Source organism: Oreochromis aureus, linkage group 11 (assembly GCF_013358895.1).
Source record: "Oreochromis aureus strain Israel breed Guangdong linkage group 11, ZZ_aureus, whole genome shotgun sequence".
Taxonomy (NCBI): domain Eukaryota; kingdom Metazoa; phylum Chordata; class Actinopteri; order Cichliformes; family Cichlidae; genus Oreochromis; species Oreochromis aureus.
Window position 1 is genome coordinate 27,575,159 of NC_052952.1, and position 27,010 is coordinate 27,602,168.

The 27,010-nt window shown below is 40.3% G+C and overlaps 2 protein-coding genes across 9 annotated transcripts in view; one reads left to right on the forward strand and one right to left on the reverse strand.

The window, feature by feature from the left end:
* LOC116320942 (protein argonaute-3) overlaps positions 1-8,541 on the forward strand; it is a 39,508-nt gene extending 30,967 nt beyond the window's left edge. For 3 of the 4 annotated variants that reach the window (XM_039619350.1, XM_031740678.2, XM_039619351.1), the window contains one exon: positions 108-8,541. In XM_039619350.1, the coding sequence (XP_039475284.1) occupies positions 108-216 (109 nt within the window). In that variant the 3' untranslated portion in view covers positions 217-8,541. The remainder of the gene's footprint in view (positions 1-107) is intronic. The other variant, XR_005614808.1, reaches the window with a different exon arrangement.
* Positions 8,542-18,518: 9,977 nt separating this feature from the next.
* si:dkeyp-97a10.2 lies at positions 18,519-25,885 on the reverse strand. Of its 5 annotated transcripts, none has more exons than XM_039619694.1 (6): positions 25,710-25,885; positions 25,017-25,073; positions 23,998-24,363; positions 21,182-21,421; positions 19,358-19,454; positions 18,519-19,028 (listed from the first exon to the last, which is right to left on the reverse strand). In XM_039619694.1, exons 1-6 carry the CDS (start codon positions 25,816-25,818, stop codon positions 18,968-18,970), a joined length of 930 nt encoding a protein of 309 aa, XP_039475628.1. In that variant the 5' UTR covers positions 25,819-25,885; the 3' UTR covers positions 18,519-18,967. The 5 variants fall into 5 exon arrangements, with proteins under 5 accessions (XP_039475628.1, XP_039475627.1, XP_039475629.1 ...); XM_039619693.1 differs by having other exon boundaries at positions 25,017-25,076; XM_039619695.1 differs by having other exon boundaries at positions 25,017-25,192; positions 25,581-25,846.
* Positions 25,886-27,010: the final 1,125 nt, after the last annotated feature.

Genomic DNA, 27,010 nt, shown 5'->3' on the forward strand with positions numbered 1-27,010 from the left:
GAGAGTGAATGCATTCTTCCCATTTAAACTTGCTCTGTGAAGGTGCTGGATGAATTGTCCTATTTTTGTCACTCATCTTAACGGGTCCTTTCTTGTTCTTTCTGAAGCGCTGAGGGCAGCCATGTGTCTGGTCAGAGTAACGGTCGGGACCCCCAGGCGCTGGCCAAAGCTGTTCAGATCCACCACGACACCCTGAGGACCATGTACTTCGCCTGAGCTACACCAACTCTCTCCAACCATTGCCACTCTTAACACACACACACACAACCATGCACACCTGGCATGCCAGTCAAAGGATCCTCATAGGTGCAAGTCCCAGCCCCCCCCCCCCCACATGCCTAATCAAAAACGGACCTGACACTGTGCAGAGGAAAGCAGGGAGGAGGGAGGGGAAGAGGCACCCCCACACTGGACTGAGGATGCAAACGCTGCTTTAAAAAACAAACAAGAGAGAATCTCAGCACTATTATGCAATATTAAACCAGCCAACTAGTTTATTTTCACCCTTATTAGGCCCCCTCTCCCCTCCTGTTTTCACTACCCCTCCTATGTGTTCGTCCCCTGTTTTGTCTCCTTTACTTGTGGCCTAGTTTGTGGCTGTTTTTTCTTTCTTTCCTTTTCCTTTTCTTTGGCATAGTCTTTGATAAATCTGCTTGTTTGCCTTCTTCAGTACCTCAAGTCAGTTTGAGCAGCAGCACTTTTACATTCTGTCAGTTTTCGTGTAATTTGTTTTTGATTTTTCTCCTATTTCTTTTTCTTAAATTTGGGGACAGAAAGGAAAAAAAAAAGGACTCAGACTCTGGAGTTATTAAGAGGTGTCTGATGTAGTTTGAAGCATCAATTCATTGACCAGAGGTCCTCCCAGTTTGATCTTTTATTTTTCCTCTTGTTTCCTTTCTTGTTCTGTCACTTTTCACTAGTGTGTGCTCGCGATACCACCAGTTGCTTGTACAGAGCTACATGTTCTTTTGAGCACACTGCCACCTATTGGCAAAGAGGGATATTGCCCCTTAAAAGTCACAAAGAGGAGTCGTTTCGGTGGTCTCAGATCAGTTTCGGATTTATTTCTGACGGTTTGCTGTCACATTTAAACGGGGGGCAGTTTATATTATATATCAATTTGCTGAGTTGCAGCCATCCATGGATTGTATTTAAAGTATTAATAACACTGTTATTTGAGTCTGGTTGCTATATTTCTTCTACATTATGTGAAACATTTTAAGAATCTAATTCTTAAAGAAAAAAGAAGATTTAATCGTGTTAGCTTTTGTTTTTAAATTGCCCTGCATTCATTTCTCTCAGTGCTTTATCTTGCCTTTCCCCCCCTTGTATCTAAGACGGTGGCTAAATACAGATGATGTCGATGGTTTCCTCTTGTGCAATAATCAGTCGAACGAAGGGAAGAGGATTTTTAGGGGACTTAAGCGACTCAAAAGTACAGTTTTCACATTTCATATGAAAGCGAGTGTCCTTGAAAGGAGAGAAGTTTGCCACTTGCAAGGCACTTTCATGTGTCGCTCCTCTGTGAGCTGAATGACCTGCATGTTGTATGAGTTTGGTCTCGCTGTTGGGCAAAAAGAAAGGAAAAAAAAAAAATGGTGCAACTGCAGTTTTGGTGATTTTTCGTGTTTTTACTTGAACTGAAGGACTTTGTGCGTCTCCGTGGTTTGAGAATACTTTCGGATCAGTGGGCATGATTTTAGAATTCCTGTCAGCTTGCTAATGAGATTGATTTTTCTTAATTCCTAAGAATTACAAAGCTTTTCACTTGACAGCAGCAAAGTGGAGTATAAAGGCCATAAAGAGGTAGTATTCAAGTGCCTGTTGGAAGTTAAGTGTGTAATCATCAGAAGCTGTATGACTTGTTTCAGTGGGGTACAATGATCAAAGAGCTTACACCAACCAGACAGCGTGAAGCAAGAAAGTTTCACCCGATGCCTCTTATTCTTCTCAATAACCGTCTACTGACTTTTCTATACATCTCATTCAAATTAACCTAAGATCAATATATTTATTGTATTTGCCTGTACAGCAGTGTTAGCTGTTGGCTTTGCTTTGGAGCAGCATTCAAGCAAAGTAGGCCAAGTTGTCTTTTTGCCTAATATTCACCAGACATGGATCCAGCTGCTACAGTGTGTTTGTAGGTGATTGGGCCGGCTTCGTGGGCACAGAGTTGGCCTTCTCGCAAAACTGTTTTTCTTTTGTTTTAGATTGATTAGAATCCTAAATCCGAGTTTGGGTTTAATTCCTGCCCACGTGACCGGCCCAAAGTTGGGACTGGCTTCAGAACAAAGCCGAGGAGTCAAGTGGACGACCGTTAGTGTGAAGCGTGTATCTGGGTAACGGGTCACCACGTAGCTCCTCTTCTGCTGATGACCTGAAGTTTGCTCGGGACGTGTTTTTAAAAGTTATCTGCACTAAAAGAAGCATGTGTTTCAGGAGTGAACACAGGCGCGGTGCTACTCTGAATTAGAATTTGAAGCTGAACCTCATTTCGAGACTTTAAACGAGCAGGCGGGATATGTAGGCGAGGGGGGAAAAAAAAAAACTGTAAACCTCACTCACTGAAGGACGAGAAGGTTCCACTGCTGCGGTTGTTGAGGGGAGTTATAGATTTATGATTTTATTCGGGTTAGATCTACTCGGAGAACTTGTAAGCGGTACAACGGCAGACGTATGTTCCTGCCTCTGCTGTTGCATTCGACTGCCTTTCACAGGCTAGCCTTTCAGCGTGGAAGCCAGTGGGTGTGAGCCTTCATGATTTCACTAGTATCTGAAAGCCTTTTTAAAAAGCCAGATCGAAAGTATATTTGTAGATTTTAAATTATGTAATGCACACCACTTATTTTTGCTAACAGAAAAAAATGTAGTCTAATTATTAATCTTAGTAATAAATGTATCATGACAAGTAATGGTTTAAAAAAAAAAGTATAACAAAGTTTTATTATCGCAATAGACTGTTGACTTGTTCTTGTGTCACTGTATAACGTATAGTGTATGTGTGAACAGTGCTGGGGTTGTTGAAACTAGTTATGTGTGTTCGGACTGTCATACTGTTATTGATAGGGATGTGGACTCTAACCGCCTCTTGCTTTGATGTTTGGAAAAAAAAAAACTTGCAAGATGTTGAATGCTTCTTTTTTTTCTTCTTCTTCTTTTGTAGATGATCAAACAAAAGTTTTTCATAGAGAGGACAAAGTGTTAACATGCTATATCCTGAATGCCTTTGTTATCGCAGTTTTTCACAATTGCTAAGACTCTTTTCTTAAAAGGATCCCCTGTTTTCTCATACTGTGACTGAACAACATTCACAAAACCTCTGACTCTTCTGGAAGTATCAAACAATATCCTCCAACTGTAAACCAAACAATGTTTGTAGGTCATAGACTCAGTCAAACAATGCTGAGCATTCATTACACTACATCCAAAAATTCAGCGTTCTGGCTGTGTAGCTCCAGGAAAAAAATCCAATAAATGCATATAAAAAGCATAACTCTAATAGAGTTTAAATACTACTAAGTACAAGCAGTACAGGATTACACAGTGTCTGTGGGTCTGTGGATTAAGTAGGTCAAAAGGCTAAGAAACAAGCACATAACAGTACAGTGTAAGTGTAACTGAAAGTGAACATGTGATCTGTTCAGCTGTGTCACGCCAGAGTTCCGGTACTGTTGGTATTTACAGAGAGCTCAGTGACAAGATTGTGTTTAAAAGAGATTTTTGCAACTCAGCCTGTTGCATGTGTATTTCTGGGAGTTCATGTTTTTCAAGACACACAACATTGTGAGGAGAAATCTTAGTGCGCTGATATTTAACGCAGAAAAAATGGGTCACCTGCTTAACCAGGTGAGCTGTGGTGGTGCCCCAGATCCTGCTTATTTAAAGCTGAAATCTCCAAATTGATGTCTAACACGGTGAAACGTGTTTTAAGGTTTAAGAGCGTTCGAGTGACTAAACGGGTTCAAAACACTGTTTGGTTCAGAGAATGGGATTTAATGTCTTAGCAATTCAGAAAAACTGTGAGAAATTACAACCCTATTGTAACAACAGACAGACTAGGAGGGGGAAGAAAAAAAAGGCGATATGTTGAGCTCCTGCTCTTGAATTTTCTCGGGTTTCTTTTAACTGGTGCTGATGCCTGCTCCTTATCGAGAGGAGAGTGAAAAGGAATGGGCATGTTTTTTTTGTTTTTTTGGGTTTTTTTTTTTCTTTAAAGTCTTGGTGATCCATTTCAAAGACACATGTGATCAAAGAATAGAGAAACAAGGTTTAGTACTTCTCCATTCCTTTGTGTTAGAACCCTGGGGGGGAGGGATTTACGTTGGATTGCAACCACAGTTGCTTTCCTCAGACTGGTTTCCTTATTCGAGCTACTTCACGTGCACACAGATACAAAGACGTAAGTCTGCGACATTGCAAAGCCTGTTATCTTATTTTTAGCGCTCTTTCTTTTTTGTTCCAAACATTTACTCCCCTCGGTCTACATTCCACGGCCGTACAATCTCATCCAATCCCCCAGCAAGGTGTAAGGAAGGTTAAAGCTGAAGGACAATACTGAGGGATATAGTGGGTCGTGTGTGTGTCTGGGTGTGTGTCTGGGTGTCTGTGTGTTTTTTGGAAGGAATCAAAGCTCATCAGTAAGAACTTTGTGTGGCAGGTTATATGGAAGTTGGACGTGTGTGTATGTTTGGTGGGCTGATTGACTCACTATATCTCTGCTGTCTGTAATAGATGTTCAGGTGGTGTATAAACTACACCCTCGAGGGCAGTTGAACACATGTTTACATAGCAAATGTGTTTGCCTCGCTTACATTTGAAATGTCATCAGCTCGGCTTTGCAAATATTAGCTAGCAGAGAAATGACCTAACATGAGCGAGACCTTTTTGGGGCCTGTGGAAGCGAATGCTTAATGGGATACAAAGATGTTATTCATGCAGCCGATTTTTCTTCAACACACAGCCGTGCTACACAAAAGTGGGAAGGTTTCGTTTGTCCTTCCAGTTCTGCTAGAAATGACTCGTTATATTTGACTTTAAACTAAAGGTACACTAATCTCACGGCTGTGTCCTTTTAGCTCTCACTTAGGGTCGCTACGACGACTGTTTATGAGAGCCGTGAATAGGCGTCTTTAGCTGCCTGGTGAAGAAAACGTAACAAATTAACTTCAATCAATTTTTAACCGAAGTAAAGGCGTATTCTGTCTCGAGGCTTCAATCAGTATTCCTCATTTTGGTTGCTCTATATTTGCAGTTGAAGGTAGCGAGAAAAAGTCCACAGAAAGTGCCTTTCCTCTTGATGGTGCTGTAAATTGAAAGATAAAATGTAAAAATCAAAGACGTAGAATCTCCTTTTGAAACACACATTGCAATGCAGGAGTTGCTGCATTTCTCTCTCACACATACACACTCACACTCACAGTAAATGGTTTTTGTTTTTTATTTTTTCAGATGGCAGTGCAGACTTGTTTTTCATGTATTTAAAGATTAAGCCTACATAGTAAAAGACATTATGCCAAGTAAATGGTTGTGGTTGAGCTCTTGCTTTCTAGTGCATTTTTAGTGTCTTGGACCAATGGTGTTGTTGGTACAGTGGAATGTGTGTTTGGGTGGGTTGGCGGAGAGGGGTGGTTGGGGGTCACAGCTGACACTAGCGTGGTGTGACACAGCCCAGCCCACGAATGGCAAACATAGCACAGCACTTTAGAGACTGCCACAGTCTCTGTCCCTCCAGTCCCCTTCTTCCTCCCGCCCAGGAGGAGGAGAGGATCCAGACCTCAGCGTAAACGAGGAGACGACGAAGGGATGCGCGTTACCAAACGAGGCAGTCGGTCATTAAAAGTGTGCCTCATGCTCTTGTGACTTTATTGGCTCGGTAGAGTCTGCCTGCTCTCAGGTGGCGTGTTCTCGTCAGGACTGCCACTTTTGACACTTTGTTACAGCTAGGGCTGGGTGTCACAAACGTCACTCATCAGTACCTCCTGGTTTTTGGAATCGGAGTTTCGAAGCAGGCTGGAACTTTTTAAATTACTTTCTTCTTCTTCTTCTTTTTCTTTTTCTTTTTTTCTTTTTCTTTTTTTGCACTGAGGGAAAGCAACATGCGTGAGGAGGCAGAAAGGTGTCTTTTTAAAAAAAAACATTTGGTTCAGAAATGAAATGAACAGAGCCAGTGTCAGTATTGAGACTTGTCTCAAGATGCCCAGCCCTAGTAGCAGCCCCATGGCGTTCTTTCATCTTAGAGCAATGCCCTGCCATGTGTCTTGTCCCTGTCGGAGGGAATGAGTGCCCAGCAGTATCCTCGTCTTGAGCCGGTAGGGATTCGACTGAAAAACCGAGTATGGTCTGTAGTTCTGTGGGTACCTTTTCAGTCCAGGGGGTGAAATCTTTCTATTACAAGAAATCTCAAAAAACACTGCACCTCACTTACCTTGGTATGCTGCATATGTTATACTACATGAAAGAAAACTGCAAATTGCTTTTATGACATATAATGCTTGAGTAATGCCTGATTGCGATATTCTTATACGGTAACTATTTTAGATTCGAAATAAGTATAACTGTAAAAGATATTCTGTTTTGTCTTAACACTTATCCAATTTTGAAATATTGTTCTTGAGCCGACTTTTATTTTGTTGTCCTATTTAAATGTGTTGTTCTTTAAATATATATATGAAATATATATATGCGGAATATTTTATGGTGTATTTATTGAGTCCGTTCGAGCGGCTGGAGTGTCCGCGTCAATCTTGCAGCGTGGCGGGGGTGGAGCCAGGAGGGAGAAGCCTTGAGCCCCTCCCCTTCCATGTTGACGCCTTATTCTTCTAGACACGCAAGCACAACAATATGGAGGGGGGTGCGAGGTGGAGGGAAGGGCGGCGGCGGCGGATTTTGACTTGTTCCAGGTCGACTTCCTCCTCCTTCCTTTTCCAAATATTCTTAACCCTCCCATCTTCTTTTACCACCCGTGAAGGCCAGACGCCAGCCCCCTACGTGTTGCAGCTCATCTCTGACGAAGGGAACCATTTCTGAACCACACTGACTTGTGTCGAATAGCTGACTTTTCATCCCAAGCTGCTAAATTGGTACGTTAGCCATGTAAATTCCCTGAGCCAGTACAGAGCAAGTAGTAGAGTGTAAAATAAGTTAAAAAAAAATGCGGGGGGAAAGAAGAAAGGATGTTGGAAAGGCAAAATTAATTGAATTACAGTGAAATGTTTCAGCAAAGGCGTTGCTTCTTTCCTCTTTAAATGTCTCCTGTTTTTTGTTTTGTTTTGTTTTTCCTTGTGCCAGAATATTTTACAGCAGGAACAGGTCTCATTCCACAGGAAAACACATGCCTCAGCCTTAAGTGCGTCCTTATGTAATAGAAATCTGTGTGACTTTTGCAATGCCTGTGCTGTTGGGTGGCCTACCAAGAAAACTAGCCTATGTACTTGATCTGCCCTGATATCTCCAACCGGCATACTCATCTGTTCTCACCTCGCATGTAAACCACTAACATTGCTACACAACGAAGAGCGCTCTGATGAATGAACATTGCTCTGTTTAATATGTACTGATGTCAGAACGGGAGCCAGGTCTGGGTCAAACTACCTTTGGAAACCCTTTTCGGTATTTGGTGTTACCTGTTGAGCAGTGCCTACAGCCCAAGGGCAGTTTGGATATGTACGTATGCTCATTAGACTTTATGCACTTGCCTGTATTTTGTAAGCTTGTTGGTCGGTTGACACAGTCATTGTCGCTGATTGCAAATCCAAAGAAGGATCCAAAGAACAGTTTGACGCAGGCCTTACACGAGAACCAGGCGGTTCCCCACTGTGCCGGATTACAGAGACCTGTGCCTGTACAATGAACCAAGGATGAATTGTGTTGTGATGATTTTTTTTTTTTTCTTTTTGTTATCTGTTGGTTGTCCCTCACCTCATCGGAGGATCAGAGACATTGACCTTTTGAGTGTTGTCAATCTTCCAAAGCAAGAAACGCCCTCTGTCCTTTTCAACCAAATGGCTTTTGGTTTATTCAATGTTTACCGTAATGTTTACTCCCATGGCTATCTGATGTTGAACCTGTTTTCATTACATTAGCATTCCAAAATGACTTCAAACCAAAAACTGCAGAAGAGATTAGGCTCCTGACGCCGTTTACCTTGTATACACTTAATGGTTTTGAAGACAGATTATTTGAGAGTGGCCAAGGATATCAAACATTTTGGGTACTCTGATTGTTCAAAACACTTGTGTTCCGATGCATCGTCACTCTTGTGTCAGTCTTATTTCAAACTAAAGATCTTGAGCTCTGATACCTCTGAGTGAGGCACCAGCAAACTGACGTGTACGTTGAACCTTCACCACCGGATCATCCATGTCTCAGTCTCTGTATTTTTGCAAAAGGCTGTGTTGTACCAACAGCTCTATTCCTTTCAGTTTTAATGGTCTTTCTTTTGTTACTCTCTCTCTTATAGGTTGTTGGCCTTTTTAGTGTTGCTTTGCTTCAGTTTGAAGTGTATCTTTGACTAATACTTGCAATAAAAATGCTTTGCTTTATCTTGGTCGTCTCACTGGGATACTTTTTTTTTTAAATGTGTAATAAGCGGAATTGCAGAAAATGCTGTGGGTAATAAAAATCACATATTGCCACCATGTACTTAAGAAAACACCGGGATGCTGTCGAAATGTGTAGGTCCCTCACAGCCTACACATTATATATTGTTTTATATTTTATAGAGAAGAAAGCCACAGGTCGAGGATGAATCATATCTCCCTCTGCTGCAGCCAAATTTGCTTGGGACCAGCTCATATGAGAGTGCATTCAAAAATGTCAAACTCGGAGGAGGGATCAGCATTTTTCCTCCTCTCAGCATATGGGTTACAAAATTTTCATGACCATCTGAGGAAATTAGATGGAGTGACTGAAAAATTCATAGATCTTTGCTTCTAGTTTGACCAAAGTAGAATATACGTAACAATACGAACACACCACCACCTTCTTTCCCATTGCTCCCTTTAGGGGTCGCTACAGCAGATCATCTGCCTCCATCTCCCCGTGCCCCTTACAGCCTCCTCCTGTCACACCAGTCCTTCACTACATCCATGAATCTCCTCTGTAGTCTTCCTCGTGTCCTCCTGCTCTGCAGCACCATCTTCAAAATCCTTTGATATAGTCGCTATCCCTCCTCTGCACATGTTCAGACCATCTCAACCTTGCCTCTCCAACTTTGTCTTCCAACTGAGCTGTTTTATTCATTTCATTCATATTCATATTCATTCATCTTTTCTATTCTGGTCACTATGATTGAAATTCATAGCACCCCCAACTCTGCCACTCCAGTTCGTTATTTCTTCTCTGTCAGTGCCACAGTCTCCACACCAAAATAACTTGTTTTTATTGAATTTTTTAAAAACCTTTTTCCCAAATATGTTAACTTTTTAAGTGTGTCGACAAAAGCCAAATTCTTTCCCCTTTCTTATAAATTTTCTGTATTTTAGCAGAAGGCCGGCAGTCAGGGTTTTTTATTTAATACTAAATGAACAATCTGCCCTGGAATGAAAAACTACACACTGGTAAACAACGACAGGAATTTCAACACAAAATGAAAATAAGTAAAATCGCTACATTTCTGGAAAAGCACCAGTGTTCCTACTGGGTATATAATATCACTTTAAAGTTAATTTCACTTTCACTGCACACTCACTGCACAGCAAAACTTATAAACTTTGCTCTGAAATGCTGTTCCCACTAACAGGCTGAGAATTTCATGAGGATAAAAATGAGTGCCTGAAAAACACTGTAAACAGGAAGGATTATTGACAAGCCTTCCTGATGCTTCTGCGCAGCCATGGTAACGTAGCTGCTACCACTTACTCTCTCTGATATCCGTTGACGGGAACAAGCTAAAAATCTGATTGTGTGCTTCCCCTGACACAAATTATGTCTTTAAAGTTAATGTTGGTACATGACGTTTGATCTCACGTAATTCCCAACAGGGCAGTCCTGCCTGAGCAGAGGTATAATTACCACAGTGACTGAAAACACCTGTGTGGGAATTAAAGCAGCACCCCCAAACTCACTGAAATGCATTCCTTCATGCAGACGGTTTATTTTGTTTTATTTGATTTATTTATGCATGCATTTATGGCACCAGCCTTGGAACTTCAGTAATCTGCACATGCATGTCCTTTGCATTTCCTGCGATTTTCCCTGTTAGCTGTAAACGATGAGCTTGTTGGTTTAATAGTTTTGATGGAAAAAAAAATCCCAATCAAGGTTTTACTGTTTCATTTTACTTTGTTCTTGTGCCAAAAATGCACAGTCAGCATTAATTTAGAGCAACACTGAACTCTTGTAACATTAACTATGATTTTTTTTACTGCGCATTTTCCTTTATGACACCAGGAATTTCATTTATTGGTTTATTTATTTGATTGGTATTTGAGAAGTTGTCATTTATACCCATCCTAAACTACATAACAAATGTATTATCATATTTTTTGTTTCTTCACATTTAAAACAATGAAAAAAAATTGTTGGAAGAAACTGGAGATGCATTAAGCTACAGCAGCCTGATGACAGAAGAACAATAAAACAGAAAATTATCATCTCTGAGCCGCAACATCATTAAAAACATGGCGAGATGGATTCTCTGCAAGAAATCAGGCGCTCTGCAGGGTGGGACTAAACACTTATTATGCTCACATCCTAACTGTCAGTCCCTGTGCGCCCAACTATATCAAATCGACAAAATGATGGTGTTAATTTCCGTATATCATTTAAATAAGGCAGAGCCGCCGTTTAGTCAAACAGACACCCCTCTGCGGGCCTAAATGCAGCTGTCACACTTTCTCTCTGCCTGAGAGAAAACACATTCATCTCTCATGATGTTACAGCAGGACTGTGACAAAACCAACTGTTAAAGGCTTAATTGACACTAAAAGTCGGCCAGAAAATCCTGCTGTATTTGTTTTTAGGCAATCGGTGATCCCTGTGTTCCATGTCAGGCATCTGACAAATTAGATTTAGGGTTAAACTTAACCTGAGTGTTAAAAAATGGTCACAACAGTTTGTTTTCTGGCCACATGGAAGCAGCAGAACAAGCCAAACATTGACAAAAAAAAGTCAGATAAAGGATATTGTGAACATGTTTGCCAATAGTTACAATGGATCATCATTTGAGTTATGGTTCTGGCTACCTTCCTTATTTACCCTTATGTAACAGTGGATTGTAACTTCGATCCACAGAATGCTTTGCAGACCTGAACTTTTGCAAGTCCAGCAAAAAATAAGGTAAAAAAATAAAAAGGAGGAGAAAAAGAGAGGATCAGAATGACACACCTGACATCCATGAGATAATAGAAACATCTCGGAGGATGTTGAATAAGTTAAAGCGTGGGATAAACTGATTTGTGGAGGTTTGCGGAGGGGATGGAATTTGTCCTCTGAGTTAGTGTAGCACTGAACTCCTTATGCTCCACGATTTTTCACCAGCCTCTTGCTGACTTTGTAATTTCTCATAAATGATGGGCAGGTAGTGGGATTTTACAGCTATCTCTGAAAACAACATACTGTAAACCTGATAGCGGTGTATGAATTTTGTACATGGGTTAGACATCTTGTAGTGCAGTCACTTTTTCTTCCAACAATCCAGAAACTGCAGATTTAGCAATCTAGATTTCACTAAACGGCAGTCGTGCTCTTTATCAAGTGAAATACTGATTAATTTTGTACCAGAAACAGCTCCTTAAAAGCTTACTTTTGCAGGTTCTTTGATAGAGTTTGCCCATTTTAACCTAAAAATAGGATAACTCAGGCATTGTCACCCAAAAAGATGTTTTGGATGACCAAAAACAGTATTTTAGACTCTTACGGGTTATAATTCTTACATTTTTGACTGTCCAGAGCCAAATCCTGATGCGCCAGCAATTTAGCACTTGATTAGAAAGTGAGAACTATCAAGTAAGCTCCATAACAGATTCTAATGAAAAGAAATACCAACTGAAATCAGGTGTCAGTTTTGATAAAGCCCTTGATATAAATTAGTTTACTGGGAAATTAAATGCAGAAACAGTCTGACTGAACCACCCTGGAGCTGCACTGATGCTCACTGAATAACTGAATAAGATTTACACTCTTCTTTTACAATATATCGCTTTCATCTTTCTTATCATTAACGATTGTTTTGACAAAAATTTTGGAATAAATCTTTTTTTTTTCTTGTTGCCCTTTGCTGGCATTTCGCTCGTCTGATATTCTTGTTTTTCTAGTTTGCGTCTTTCTGTCTTCACACCAGGTTTCCTTAATCACCTATCAGTGATTAGATGCTGTTCGTAACACCTTGACCCAGCAGCTAAAAAAGAAAGAAAAACAAGGTTTTGTTAGAAGTGTATTGCTTTCTTTTTTAAAAAAAAGCAAGCCTGCTGATGTGCTTGCTTGGTAAAAAATGATGTAGAACATGGTGTACCACAAAGGGCATGGAAAAGAAAAAATGGGCACAGTATACAAAACATCTCCAGTGTGATGTTTTGTCTAAAAACAGTGAAATGAATCGTGGCCTAACTAAAATGTAACACTTAAATGTAACACAAATGTTTTAAATGTTTTTGTCTGAGGAATGAGTGTCACTAATATTTCTTTTCTTTTATTTAAAACACACATTGTTGGTCTTCTTCAGGGCAGCGATTGTATGAGGAAATATGATCCAATACCTTGAGGATCCAGTCTCAATTGCAGATGCACTTTACTAATCACGTCTGTCCATCTTCTTGTTTTGCATTCATCACCAGCTTGAATAGAATCTATCCTGCAGTTCCACTTCTCACCAGAAGTGGGAACAGTTCACCAAGGAAAATTCTGGTTGGCTGAGAAACAGATGGAGAGATGTGTTCACTGCCAGGGCTCATGCAGAGTGTACAAAAGGATGTGAAGGTGGTGTCTGTATTTGTTCGAGGTCAGACACTTGAAGGAAACCGGGCTGAGGGCTGAACTAGAAACAAAAAAGAAGGACGCAAGGATGTGCAGACATGGGGCTAAGACCCATATTTACCATGATTTGTAAAGTTCTTCTTTATTTTTTTCTTAAAATATCACATCATGTTGACATCTATTTTTCAGCGCTGGATTTTGAGTGTTCATTTTACCTCTAACCTCCCCCAGTGCTACTGTTCGGAGTGTGTGCGATGTGCAGGGAAAAACCACTTGACTCCCAGGCCACACACCAATATCTCCTGCCTCACAGATGACAAACGACCTGGTAGCGCAGGGAATTATCAGAAGTCAACCTGCGAAAGAGAATCAACAAACTGCAGAAGGCCATCCCCGCATGAGATTTGGCATCTGCGCTGTCAGCAGCAAATATTGATTTAATAATACTGCTTTACTATCTTTGAGTATGCAAATTGACTGTCTGCCCAGAAACCTTTCTTAATAGATTTTGGAAAGGGAATAAGTAATCCAGATAAATTTTTATGCACTTTGATTCAGTGGACATCTCTTTTTAAATTGGAGCCAAAATGATAATTGGGAAAATGCATTTATTCGCTCTGAGCTGGAAGACAGATCTATACCACCCTTCTATTTGTTTACAACCAACAGCTGGTGGTTTTCAGTTCAAATGAGGCAATTTTTATTTTTGTACTTAGCTGTGTGAGTTGTTATTTTTTCTGCTACTTTTTGTAAATTTTAATTATTTCTGCCTACAAAAAGTAAGGCTATCTCTGCAAATCTGCATTTCACCTTCCCTGATTAGACTGGTTGACACTAACTTGCAGTGACGGTCAAGGCCCAATGTCATTTTCTCTTCAGTGGAAAAATAATCTGCTGAAAACCTTAAATGCATTTTTATCTAATGCGCTGTCCTGTAATCAGGTTATGGTAGAATTTAACTTCATTTTCAAGGGCAAATTGACAGAAAGACACATGCAAAGCCTAATGAAATCTGCCGACCCACCTACCAGGACCTATTAAGCTGACTAAAGAACTCATATCTTTCTTAATCACTTTATAAAAATATTTAAGAAGTGCAAGCTTTTCAATGAGTTCTGCGCAGCTTCCCTTGTTCTCTGATTTCATATTTACTTTGCAGATATGACAGTGGTATCAGTCTTCTTATCTAATACTCAGCAAGACATCAAATAAGCCTCTTTCCCTAAAATGTCAAACTAATGTTTAAAAGGTTAAGAAGCTCATAGGATGCCCAGATTATAAATCTAGGCATTGGTCCTTCACTGGCTGGTCCCATCTATAAACATGAATGTGCAGAATTATGTGAAAAAGTAAGAGTAAATCAGCTGGAATTACAGACGTTTATTAACTGGGATCAACAGAGGAAACTGGTGTTTGCATGTGTCATGAATCTGTGCACTCAGCACAGCCGTCAAGGATTAGTTGTTTCGATTTAATCAATTCTGTGAATAATGACCACTCTAAACTTTCTTTGCAACCCTAAGTTGATTATTTGCAATGTGTCATTGGTCTGTATAGGTTGTCAGTCATCCACATTATGGCTTAAAAAGAAGGCAGCTGGATTGTTTCATCTCTAACCCAAGAGGCTTCTTCAGCTTTAAAACAACCGGAGAGTGCCAGCTACTTCACCCCTACTGACCCGTTGGAGGTGGCCTCCAGGCTCGTTGACCCACTACTGATCATGTGATCATACGAGTGATTAAGGGTCACATGAGCCCAGGTGTGTGGGTGATAACCATCACAGCGACTGAGGTTTGAATGCTCTGTGAAGACAGGTGGACCACACCACAGATGCACAGCACCCAACGCTGTAGAGCCAGCTCAACGGGATAAGAAAGGACACGCTGGATGGTTTTGCTTTTTTCTTTATATGTCCCTTCCTTCTCTCCTCTTTCAACTCCTCCATTCCTATGCCCTCACTATAATATGTGCAGTTTGGAGGGATTATGTGACAAGTTAGCTAACGGACTATCGAAAGAACTGCACTTAGGTTTTGGTGAGTGTAATTCTAGTATTTTATTTTATATATTTACATTATTCATCACTAATGTGCAGATATGCGTGCCTGTTTGATGCAGTATCGCAGCCTCGATAAGAAGAAAACTTTGTCAGTTCTTGCTACAACAAAAGCCGACATGACGGCAGCCAAAATGTTAGAACAGAAGCAATTTTATTATAGTTATTTTACAGTTTTCCATTGGTGATATTTTTTGTTTCCTCAATAAATTCCATAAAGCCGTGAGTCTGTTTCTGTAGCGTCCTTTTAGATGTGCCTATTTTTGTCTCTCAACCACAAGCCTCTTCCCTCTTACTGAAAAGTTTCATCATCACTAAGAGGAGATCTGAAAATGGATTACTAATTTATACCTATAAAAAAGAAACACCCATTGACCCATTTTCAGCCACATTTATCAGATGACCTTGTGTGATGGACAAATACAGTAGCAGATTTTGTCACTGAAGAAGTGGGTCCAGTTGTTTGGAGGATTATGGCTCTATAAGCAGTAAATTGATAAGTTTGCAATTCACGTTTTAGACAACATTAAACTGTATAATACCCAAAGATTCATCTCCCAGGGTAACTTTTCTTTTTCCTTCCCTTTTAAACCTTTCCATTACCTTTGGATCTATGCAACCTTGAGGATGTCTTGTAACACATTCACTTTTTGTACATCCAGCTTCAGCTTTGTAACATTCAGGTTCTCTACTTCATGATGAATGTGCCTCTCCTGCACCTCCGTCTTCTCTGTAATCTAGTAGGAGGGACACAAATGCAAGGTAGCACAGGGTAGGCTAACAGTACAATGGAAGTAGTGCTAATGGGTTAGCAACAGATGGGATTTTAGCACAAATCTGAGTGAGAGAGCTATTTGAGAAATGTTATTCCTCCGTTTTTTGCACTTATATACACTCAGTGCTCCTCAGATGCATTCTGTGCACACAGGCCAGTCCAGTCTATTTATGTAGACTTCATACATTGGGTACATTTGCATTTCGCAGACTCTTGTGAAGCCTGCATTTCTGTTTCATGCAGCATAGCATATTAAGAAAGCAGGTGCACACTGTCTGACTTCAGCAGTGTGATTTGTATTCTACACTTGTAACTCCAGTTTTCTTTCCATTTTCATAATATGTCATCATTATCTTTTCTACCTCTGGATGTGGCTTTAGGGAGCTGGAAGCTCTAATAGCTAATATCCCTGTTTAAATTTAGGATTTAGCAATACAGAGGACTTTTGTAGAAAACTGAACGACTTTTCTTTGATATTTTTGAAATATTCAGGGCATAGAAAGCAGAAACTTGGCTAACAGTCCCAGAGGCACACCTAAACTTTCATGTTGATGTTCTATTGCGGTTTTTTTTCCTCCCACACCCGATAAAACTTGTCCTCCTCTTCACCTCTGGCTCTCTGGTTCCTTTTCCTCCAATGTGAATCACAGTACTGCACAGCAAAAACATTGCTGGAGGTTAGAGGATTTTAGTGTGATGGGTGTACCGTGAAAGTGATTATGTGTCCACAGTGTTATTTTGCACACACAATCAGCTTTCTGGATGAACACCAAGAACACTTCATTCAGCCAGAGGAAGAAAAACAAAAACAAAACTGAACCTAACAGGGATCCCAGAGGATAAATTTACTCTCCTAATCACACAAGTTGAACTCTTAGTGGGCTGGGACCTCCATTGGACTGAATGCACTGATTCGACCTGTGTTCACTACCTAAAACAAACAATCCAGAGGTTTCACGTTGTCTCTTGTTAGAGAATCTCATATGTACTCATCAGGCTCTTATGTTATTACTATTTTACACTTTTATCATTTGTTTCTTTACATGACGTCTTCTTCATGACTTCTTTTCCGTTCCCCTGACCCCCAAACAGTCATGGCAGATGGTTGCCCCTCCCTGAGGCTGGTTCTGCTGGGAGGTATCTTCCTGTTAAAGTGGAGTTTTTCCTTTCCACTGTCACCAAGTGCTAGCTTATAGCTGGCTGTCTGATTGTTGAGTTTTTCCCTCTAATGTTGCAGGTTCTTCACCTTGCACTATAAAGCGCTTTGAGGTTATTGTTGATGAGAATTGTGCTATATAATTAAAACTGAATTTGAGGGAATTTTGCTTCTTGGTTACTTTAATAATACATTTCTGCATAAATATGTGTTTGGTTTAATAAAGGCCATCCATCCATCCTCTTAAACACTTATCCTGTTAACCCGTAGGCTTGCAGGGGGACTATGTTACTGGTTAACCAATCATGGCTTTGAACTGTGGTGGAAAGTGAGAGTACCTGACAAAAATGGATGAGTCACATGGAAGAAGTACACCTCTACCTTTATCGCACCTTCAAACACATAAAGGTATAATCAGTGGCCCAGATTATGTCCTACTGATTAGAATATCCTTAAGTAGTGACAGGTGGGACCTGTTTAATTTAAACCTGACACACTGATATGGTGTTCTTTTTGTTATTAAAATGTGTAGAGCGTCATCATGTCATGATATGGAAAGCTCTTCTCTTAGGCTCTTAAAAAAGATTGCAGATGGCTATAAGCTTGGCAGTGATTTTTGAAAAAATTAATTTAGGAAAATCATCTACAGCTGGCATAGATTTCAAACCACAGCCAGTTTGTCCAGTCACGGCTACCTGAGCAATTTCAGCCCCCCATATCAGTTGTAACAAAAAGAGAAACATGTGATTTTCATCTCAGGATCTGCAGGTAACTCTTGAAACTGCTGGCATGACTGTAGGTGTTTAAAATCAGAAAATGATTGTACAAATCTGACCTGTATGGGAGGTGTGCCAAGCAAGAGATAAACTGCAGTTTGACAGTGAGCAAAGACCAGGCCTTCTGGAATAATGTGCTCTGGACAGACAAATCAAAGATAAGAGTTGTTTGGTGCAGACCAAAGACAGCCTCTCAGGATAAGAACCACGAGGCATCTATGAAGTATGGTCCGGAGTTGCTTTGCTGCCTCGGGGACTGGGCAGCTCATGGTCATTGATTCAGCTCTAAATTCTACATCATATTAAATTGCACTTGGATAAAATGTTAGCCCATTTGCCTGAAAAATTAAGCAGCAAGTAGGTATTTTGGAAGGATAATGATCCAAAGCACACTAGCAAGTCCACCAGGGAATGACTCAAAAAGAAGAAATGGAGGGATGTGAAAACCACAAAAACTGCATGAAAACTCTTAAAGATCTTGCCTCTAAAGGAATTTTGCATGGAAGGCTGGTAAAATTTTCAGTAAGCTGATGTCAGAGCCTGGATAATTATGCAAAGAAACCTGCCAGAATGTATTTTAGCTAAAGGGGGTAATACTAGCTTCTGGTGCCAAGGGCTTACTTTCTTATTCCACCGTAGAACATCACATGGATTGAAAAAGATATTTTTGTCTTTCGGTATTATTCAAGTAGAGTTTTTACTAAGTATCAAAGAGGATCAAATGTTTGCTTATCCAAGTATTTCGAACAAACAAAATACTATTTTTCCCCACATTAATAATCACATGACCAGTGATTACAGTTTTCATTCACAGAGTTGTTTGTTTTTTCATAAAGACACCAAATTCTGCTTTCAAACTTTATTGGAAGGCTGATAAGCTTGTCACATATCTGTGAAAATACATGCTTGAAGGAAATAAAATAACAAAAAGCACCATTCATTTAAAGAATATTTGTGATCTGTTGATTTCCATCACATTACGTAGAGGGATTTCAGCATAAACGCAATATTTTACAGTACATTTCAACCCAGTGCTTAGTTGATACAAGGTTACAAAATGAATACTTATTAAACAGTTTCAGGTAAAGCCCAGTGGGAGGCAGTATAAGGCTGGCCCTTCAATCCACATATCCACTTTTTTATATTTTTTTATCTGTCCACAAGCGGTTCACTCTTCACATTGTTTCAGTGCAGTGAAAGGTCATAGTGCTCACAGGACAGGAAGGCCAGTGCTCTTCCTGTTCTCCTCTCTGAGACGCCTGAGCAGCATAATGTAGCTCAGGCCCTTTTTTTTTAGATGGTGTCATCTAAATGCTCGTGCAGCCTTTCTCCTCTGTTATTGTGCCTGTACCTCCTGAAAAGAAACCAAGTGTTCAATTTAGTGCAGCAACAGTGACAAACTGTACACTGGCCCGAGTAAAAATGACAATTGTTTTGTCAGCAGACGCAGGCTGGCCTGTCATGCCTCATGTTTGCAGAGTATTGTGTGGGAGGATGCCGTGTCACATTTTGCTGTTTCATTTTGTACCATCACCTTTTTTTTTTTTTTTTTTTACCTTGTCGTTTTCTAAAGCATCCACTACCAGTGTCTTATTTTCTGGCTGCATATGGCTTTATCAACTGAACATAGCCTGAAATGAGATTTGTACTTGTGTCTGCCAGTGACTGTGTGCTTTACTGTACCTCCACAGCAGAAATGCGAGCACTCCTCCTAAACTCAGCAGGAGCAGGAGACAGACTACAGCTGCCGTCGCACTTCTGTTCTTGGTCTCACAAGGTGCTGTCAACCAGGAAAAGACAGCCGATGAGAGGAGGAACAAAGAAAAACAAACCCAAAGAGACAAAAAAAATAGAGGTCATCTGACATGGCTGTTCTTAGAGGGCAAAGAGGTCCCCTGCAACAACTCCACACAGTCACTAAACTGACTGGAACACCAAGGGATAACAGGAGGCATCCTAAAATACCCTGACTGTCGCTGGATCATCATGCCTCTTGGCAGATACGAGGAATTGCATTTGTCTTGCCTGTTTAGCAGCAGTGGTAGCGGCAGTGGCAGTAGTGTTGGTAGTGATTTATTGATTGGACTCTGGAAAATCCTTTATCACTGAAACACCACCGGTGATACAATACACAGAACAGAACAGAAGCGCAATCAGGACACAGCTTCAATAGACACAAGGCATTATGTACAGGAGTCTGATTCCTGAATATCCATGACACAGCACGATGGGCTTTAAATAAAATGCCAACAGGCGTAGCCACCTTTACATCGAACTGCCTGCTCCAGCCGAATGGGGATCAAGCATTGAGTTTTTTAATCTCATGTGGAAAAATGTGGATTTAGATCCCAAGTAAATGCAGTATGACCATGAAAAAATGCTGCATTGCAAGTCAAAGAAAACTCTGACTTGAGTCCATGAGAGTATATTTTTATATATAAACACAAAAAGTAAGGAAATTTGTGTTTGGTAGATTATTTCTTGCCAATAAATCGTACACTTTGAAAAGCCTGCTTATTTAAACGACGGCATATTTGTAAGGAAAATGCGTTTGTGGGTTGAGCAGCAGAGTTGAATATGTGGGCTGTGTCCATTAAAAATTTTCCAATTCTTCTCTGCCAATCCCAAACAGCTCTGACAAGTTTTTCATGGCCACAACCCACATACTCAACTCTGCTGCTCAACTCTGCTGCTCAACTCTACTGCTCAACCCACAAACGCATTTTCCTTACAAACGTGACGCCATTTAAAGGAAAGATTTATTGCCAAGAAGCATTGTTACAAAAAAAAAAAATCAACCAAACCTCCTTATTTTTTGTGCAAAGTGTATAGAAATTATTGATAAAATCTGAGTATTACAAGCATTTTGTTGACACATAAAAAAACACAAGTGGTTTACTGCAACGTGAGTCTATTGCATGATGTATTATAGATCATGCAGCATTTGTAATGTCTTAAAAAATGTTTTATTCACACGTATGCACAGCTTGGTACTAGCCATAGATGATTTTCAAATGCTTTATGATAAATTTATGCATGTCTCAATTTGCAAGATAACGAGACAGTGATCAAATTAATGTAGAGGATTTTTAAGAGAAATGTTCAAGTAAATAGATCCATCTCAAAATTGTAAAGCCAACTCCAAAAACAAAACAAAAAAATGTTTGCAATAAGAATATTTTCAAAAATTCAGTCCTTTTTAGACCTCTTATGGTCTCCTTTATCTCTTTAGCAGCTAAATGCTGGCTCATATTTATCAGCTTCACTCTGGCTTTGTGTGTCTGTCTTTTGATGTCAGACAGGAAGAGTTCAGTGTTTTTCATGACAACAACAGCTGGAAATTAAGTCAAGAACAGTGACAGTGAACCACAAAAGCCAAGCTAAAAAATAACCCACAGACCCAAGACGTGATAATTATCAGTGGCTTCATCCCTGCGGGGGGGATATTTCACTTTACACTTCCACTGTTAAAGTCATAAGTGTTGATTAAAAAAGGTAAAGCAGTACCTGCAGTGTAGGTGGCAGAACTATGGCCGAGCTTGTTGCTAACAATGCAGGTGAAGTGGCCACAGAGTGGGGACATGGTAATAATTAATATTGTTCCATTGTTGGAGACTTTGCCCACCGCCTGGGTGATGTCGGCACTCTCGTGGCGCCAGCTGAATCTGGGGTCAGTACCCCAGGCCTCGGTACAAACAAGCAAGGAGTGGGACATGTTAATGCCGACGGAGACATGGTGGACTGCCTCTGGAAAGACAGACAAACAGAGGTGAAATATGGAAATATGTGACAAGTATGTAGGTAAAGAACGCAGCGCTGGATGGAAACAAGAGGATATATGAAGTGCTCAGCCGTGGGCATCTATCTGTTATAGAATAAGAATAATGGCACACGGCTGTCCAAGAGGGTCTCAGACAAAGAATCATGAGAGACATTTAATGCTGTCAGGAGAAACTGGCTCAGTTTCAGAGACAATAATGAGATCAGAGAGAGAGGCATAATGTTGGAGAATGGGATGATGGAAAACCCTGGAAGCCGAGAGAGCAGATGTAGAGAAGAGTGGAGCTGATGAATTGATACTGTTAGAGCAGACAAATGAGAGTAAAAGCACAGAAGCTACGACGAGACTGGATTCGTCTAGAGGGACAAACACAAAAAGAAAGACCGGCAAAGTGGAGCCTGTAGGCAAATTTAATTCCAAGTGTTACATTATTAAATGAGACATCTACCAACAGAAGAAAACAATGCCTTCTACTGTGAAATTAAAGCACATTCGTTATACTGTTGGTAATTATTGGAGTTAACACTTGAAAGGCCACAACAGAGTCAGCTGGAGAGTATTTGATGTATTCTTTCTTTCATATAATTACTCAGAGAGATTCATGTAAAGAGGCCGAGTTTTACATAAACTGCCGCAGCAACATATTCAAATAATTTAAAGCAAACAACATTTATATTCATATTTCGACTAACTGTTGGTATATTCTCCAGCAGCCCCACTATATAGTAGGACCTTTTGTTCCCATGTCTTTACACTGTTAATTTACTGCCGCTTTAGCATTTACTGCTGCCGTATTGAACCTTTAAACGAGTACCAGGTGGAGGTATGACGCATGGATGTAATTACACCATAATTTTACAATCAGTGGATATAACCATCAAAACGCTTCTAACTTAATGATTTATACTTAAAAATTCATACCCTCTCATGAGTCTCTTTTCTCTTGTTAAAGGCAAAATAATGGATTACACAGTAAAAAATGTACACTAGCTTGCAGGTAATATTCTTTCCTCAAAGATATCAGTGTTTACTTATCTGCATTCATTACTGTGCAAAAACCTTCGTTGTGTATCTCATCTAGAATTAGGACTGCTGTTAATGAATATTTATTATGAGATAATCCATACACTTCTTTTTGCAGTTAACTTATTGCCTGTTATTTATAATGTTTCATTGTGCCCACCATTGTTGTCCTCAAGCTGAACAAAACCAAAGCAAGATATTTTATTTGGGCAACCCAACATGTTAGATGGGTATCTCTCTGCTAATTGGTCTTATAGCTTCTTACCGTTTTGACAGTGCTTCAAAATTTGATAAACAGGTGAGCTCTGTTGTTAAACTAAGGCATCTCAGTAAGGTGAAGGCCTCTCCCGCTGCATGACTTTGAGAGAGTAATTCACACTTTTATTACCTCTCTTGTTTAAACTATTGTAATTCTTTATATGTTGACTTTGACCAGTCGTTTCATCATCGCCTGTGGGATGTGCAAAATGCGGAAGTGTGCCTTTTGACAGAACAGAAATGACGTGATCACCTCTATTCTCGTTACACTTGCTCCTTACACAGACTTCGAGATCCAAATAAAAGTTTTATTACATGTTTGTAAGAGTCTCAGTCATTTAGCACCACCAAACTTAACTGAACTTTTGCAACCCTACAATCCTGCCAGAGCACTGATGTCTACGAACCAACTGCTTTAAGATATTTCCAGATTCAAGCTTAATAGCAGAGGTGATAGAGCCTTTTCAGTGGAGGCTCCTAATCTTTTGATCAAGTTACCTTTCCACATAAGAGCTGACCAGCCTCTCAGTCATTTTAAAATGCTGTTAAAAACCTACTTTTTCTAACTTGCTTTAGGTCTAATTGAACAGGATATCTCGGCTTTTATTATGCAAACACACTCTTACTTACTTTTCTTTATTTGATTTTTAGTGTATATTTATTGTTGTTTTAGTGACTGTTGTGTAAAATATGCTATAGAAATAAACTTTGACTTGACTACTTACTTAACTTGCCTAATCATAGTGGAATCGATAGGAATTGGTAGGAAGTCAACTTGAACCGGAAGTTTTATTTATAAGCTTCCAAATCACAACATCAGACACTTTAAAGTGCTTTATATTGTAAGGTCAAGACTCAACAATAATAGAGAGGAAACCCCAACAACTAAACGACCCCCTTTCAGCAAGCACTTGGCGACAGTGGGAAGGAAAAACTCCCTTCTAACAGGAAGAAACTTCGGGCAGAACCAGAGTCAGTGAGGGGTTACACTACAACCTTTAAATGCTCATAATTTTAATTAAATGATCAACTATAGTAAATATAGAGCATCTTAACACTCAAGCAGTTGTGTATCCCTGCAGTGTACCAGCAGTGCCTTTAAATTTCTCCATAACGTCTGTTACAACAAGCCTTTGTGGAGTGGGGACCTGGATAAATGGACAGCATACTAAAGTGACTGTGCACATAATTTACTAACAAACGGGGATTTATCTAAGGCTGTCCCAATAAATCCTCTCACGTGACGGTCATCATACTGTACCGTATTCCCTGACGATGCATTGTCTGGAGGTGTTGGCTCCTTGGCGATCTGTCACAGTCAGAGTGTACACGCCGCTGTCCGCTGTGGTGTATCCATTAATCTGGAGCGTCATCTCCTGCTGCTCGGCGCTCACATGGACATTTGGCCTCGTACCAGCACACTTGAGACTCCTGCCAGGGCACGTGGCCAGTGTCACTCTCTCAATATTAAACCCCGTCTCAGGCTCGTGTTCCCAGGTTATTGTGGAGATGTTTTCCAGGTGTCCACGCTTGATCTGGGCTTTCAGAACCAGGCTGGATCCGGGGATTACATACACCGGCTCTTCATTGAGGATGTGCACTGACATACAATGGAGCCCACATGGCACTGAGAACAAAGATCGCACCGTTCTTTATTACATCGTCTTCTGTGCCTCTTTCGCTTATATGACTCATACAGTGCATATTTCTACTGCGCTGGCCATAAAGACCTGCAGTATTCAATCAGATTTTTGCTTCTGGAGTGTTTGCATTGTATGAACAAAATGGAAAGCTAATGAAACAAACAATAACATAATATGTCATCGCCATCCTTCTCAGTATGCACTTTATGAATATACTATAGCTAGTTGCTGTCAAATAATGTCAAGTTATGATTTATAATGCATGACAGCCATGCCTAATGTGATATCCATCAAACCACATCAATATCCTAAAATCTGTGTCAAAGCCTGGTAAGCCTGTGTGCATTTACCATGAGAGCTATTAATCATGTGTCTTAACTTGAAAGGCAAAGGATGGGGGAAACGTAAATAATGCAAGCGCGGTCATTAACGCAAGAGGCACTTTTGCGTAACAGTGCAACGTCTTAGGGTTGTTTTGATCATTCTTTGTGTGGCTGAGAAACAGAAACTGTGCCATTGTCTCAGCTTGAACAAAGAAAAAAGGGCAAAGCGACATAGCAATACTTTTTCTCTTCTTTGCTTTTTTTTGCCTAATGACAAAATCATTAGTATGGCGGGTACAACAAAAAAGGCTTACTCAAGAGAAACAGTGGGGCAACTCTCCAGCACAGGAAATACTGTAGATCCATAACACCTGCTGATGTAGACAGAGAGTAGAGAAAGAGGAATTTGTCCATGACCTCAGCAGCGGCACACAATTTCCTCTGTACTCGGGCAGCAGGGGTGCCACTGCATCAAGAATAATAACACCACCTCCAGAGAAAATGTGAAATTAAAATGAGAGCAAAAACAATTACAGCCAGCATGTCCTTCTATTAAAAAAATGTAATCCAAATGTTTAGGGTATTCTTTTTTTTTCTCCCCTCTTAATTTATTTGTGAAGTATCCAAAGAACAACAGTATTGGCATTGCAGACTGCAGTAAAATCAGAAGTTGGAACAAAACCGGGACACGTCTGCTGCCAAAACTAAAATGAAGCCCCTCAAGCACAGCTGCTACAGCAAAACACAGAGAGAGAGAACAGAGATAACGGTGCAAGAACACAACCCAACCTGCATGCATTAAATATAACCTAGAATTCCCCTTTTTGTTTACCTTGAAGTTATCCACATCAAAACCCTCTGCAGCGGGACTCACCTACCTTTCTAAACCCGAGACAGACAACACAGTTGAGTCAGAGGTCTTCTGCTCTGTGTTGACTTTCTCAGAGGTTAAAGTGCAGCGCAGTTCACCTCAGTGAGAAGAATTATGGCCCAAAACACAGCGATACCTTTAAAGCGCTTGCCATTGTAAGAAATATTCCAGTTTGAAACAGCAGTAAAGCCAGATGTCTTCTGGAGCTTCTTCTCTTCTCTCTGGCCTTTCCCCCTTCTCGTCATGTCCAACCCTTGTGTGTCACGTAGGCGTCACTTTCTTTTCCAACAGTCTACCTCCCACCCCACCACCACTTCCTGTACAGTCAATGCTCTTTTCTGCTTTGTGCTTTAAATAAGTTGAACTGTCTATTGTAAAACCACCCCTTTTTATTATAAGCACCACCCTGCTCCTTTCCTGGACCTATGTTCTAGCATACCCTCCCTGGACAATACAGCATATTTGATTCTAGATTTTCACACAGCTGCTTCTGAGCTGTTTGTTAACAGTGATAAAAAGAAATGGCTTTCTTTGGAAGGAAATCACTGACAATGTTGAAACGCATTCTTACAAAATAGGTTTTGTACTGCAGGCTTCTTATCCGGCACGAACACTAGTTGCCCTGCAGACACAATGCATTGTTTTGGTGTTGAATTGTAAAGTGGAAGTAATACACGATTTACTCTATTTTTATTTCTTCCAATAATTGTCCCTTGCTTGCAAGTGAGAAACCTCTTCATGCACGTTAAGGGGAATGCCAACGATTTCATTCCCTGGGAAAGTTTAGCTTTGTGTTAAAATCTGATCGCCAGCTGTTGTCAAAAAACTGCAAGCGGATACAAATGAATCCATCAAACAAGACGATTTGATATGATCGAAAGCGCCACAACAGCCTCCGAACCAGCTCTGAGATGAGATTGTTTTGCCACACGTGTCTCTTACACCACTAGAGCACTGAAGCATAATGACATCACTTATTCAGAGGTTAGCTCCACAGTTTCTCACTTTGGGGAGCACATCCTGGGGCACGGATATAATGAGCGATTTAAAAATGATTATAAAAGCATTTGTATTTGCAAAGGATTTACGAATAATCATGGGAATCACAGCTGTGGCCCCCACTGAGTCTACAGAAAAGTGCTGTTAGTTGGAATTAACCAGTGGGTGGCACTAATACAACAGCTGAAAAATATCAACACTGTTAGCCCTCATATCAGCTTTTTTTTCTTTTCTTTTTTCCTTCTTCTTCCTCAGCAGACATCATCTATAAGCTTCTGGCTCCATATGCTAATTAATTACTTGCTGGGGTTGTTTCAGTTTGCTAATGTGTTACTGCACAAGCAGCAACTGAATCAAAGACTCAAATGTGTAAAGATGGTGCAATTATATGATTTTATCTGCTGCTCTAGGGGATCATGTCTTCTTCTTTCGACTGCT

Bases quoted from the DNA above. Each gene is read 5' to 3' on its own strand.
- si:dkeyp-97a10.2 (XM_039619693.1), bottom strand. From the start codon at position 25,818: ATGACGAGAAGGGGGAAAGGCCAGAGAGAAGAGAAGAAGCTCCAGAAG. The intron at 24,364-25,016 runs GTAAGCCTTTTT...CTTTGTTCTCAG, and splicing joins TGCCCCACTGTTTCTCTTGA to TGCCATGTGGGCTCCATTGT. The intron at 19,455-21,181 runs GTACTGCTTTAC...CCTGGTTGACAG, and splicing joins TTCTGCCACCTACACTGCAG to CACCTTGTGAGACCAAGAAC.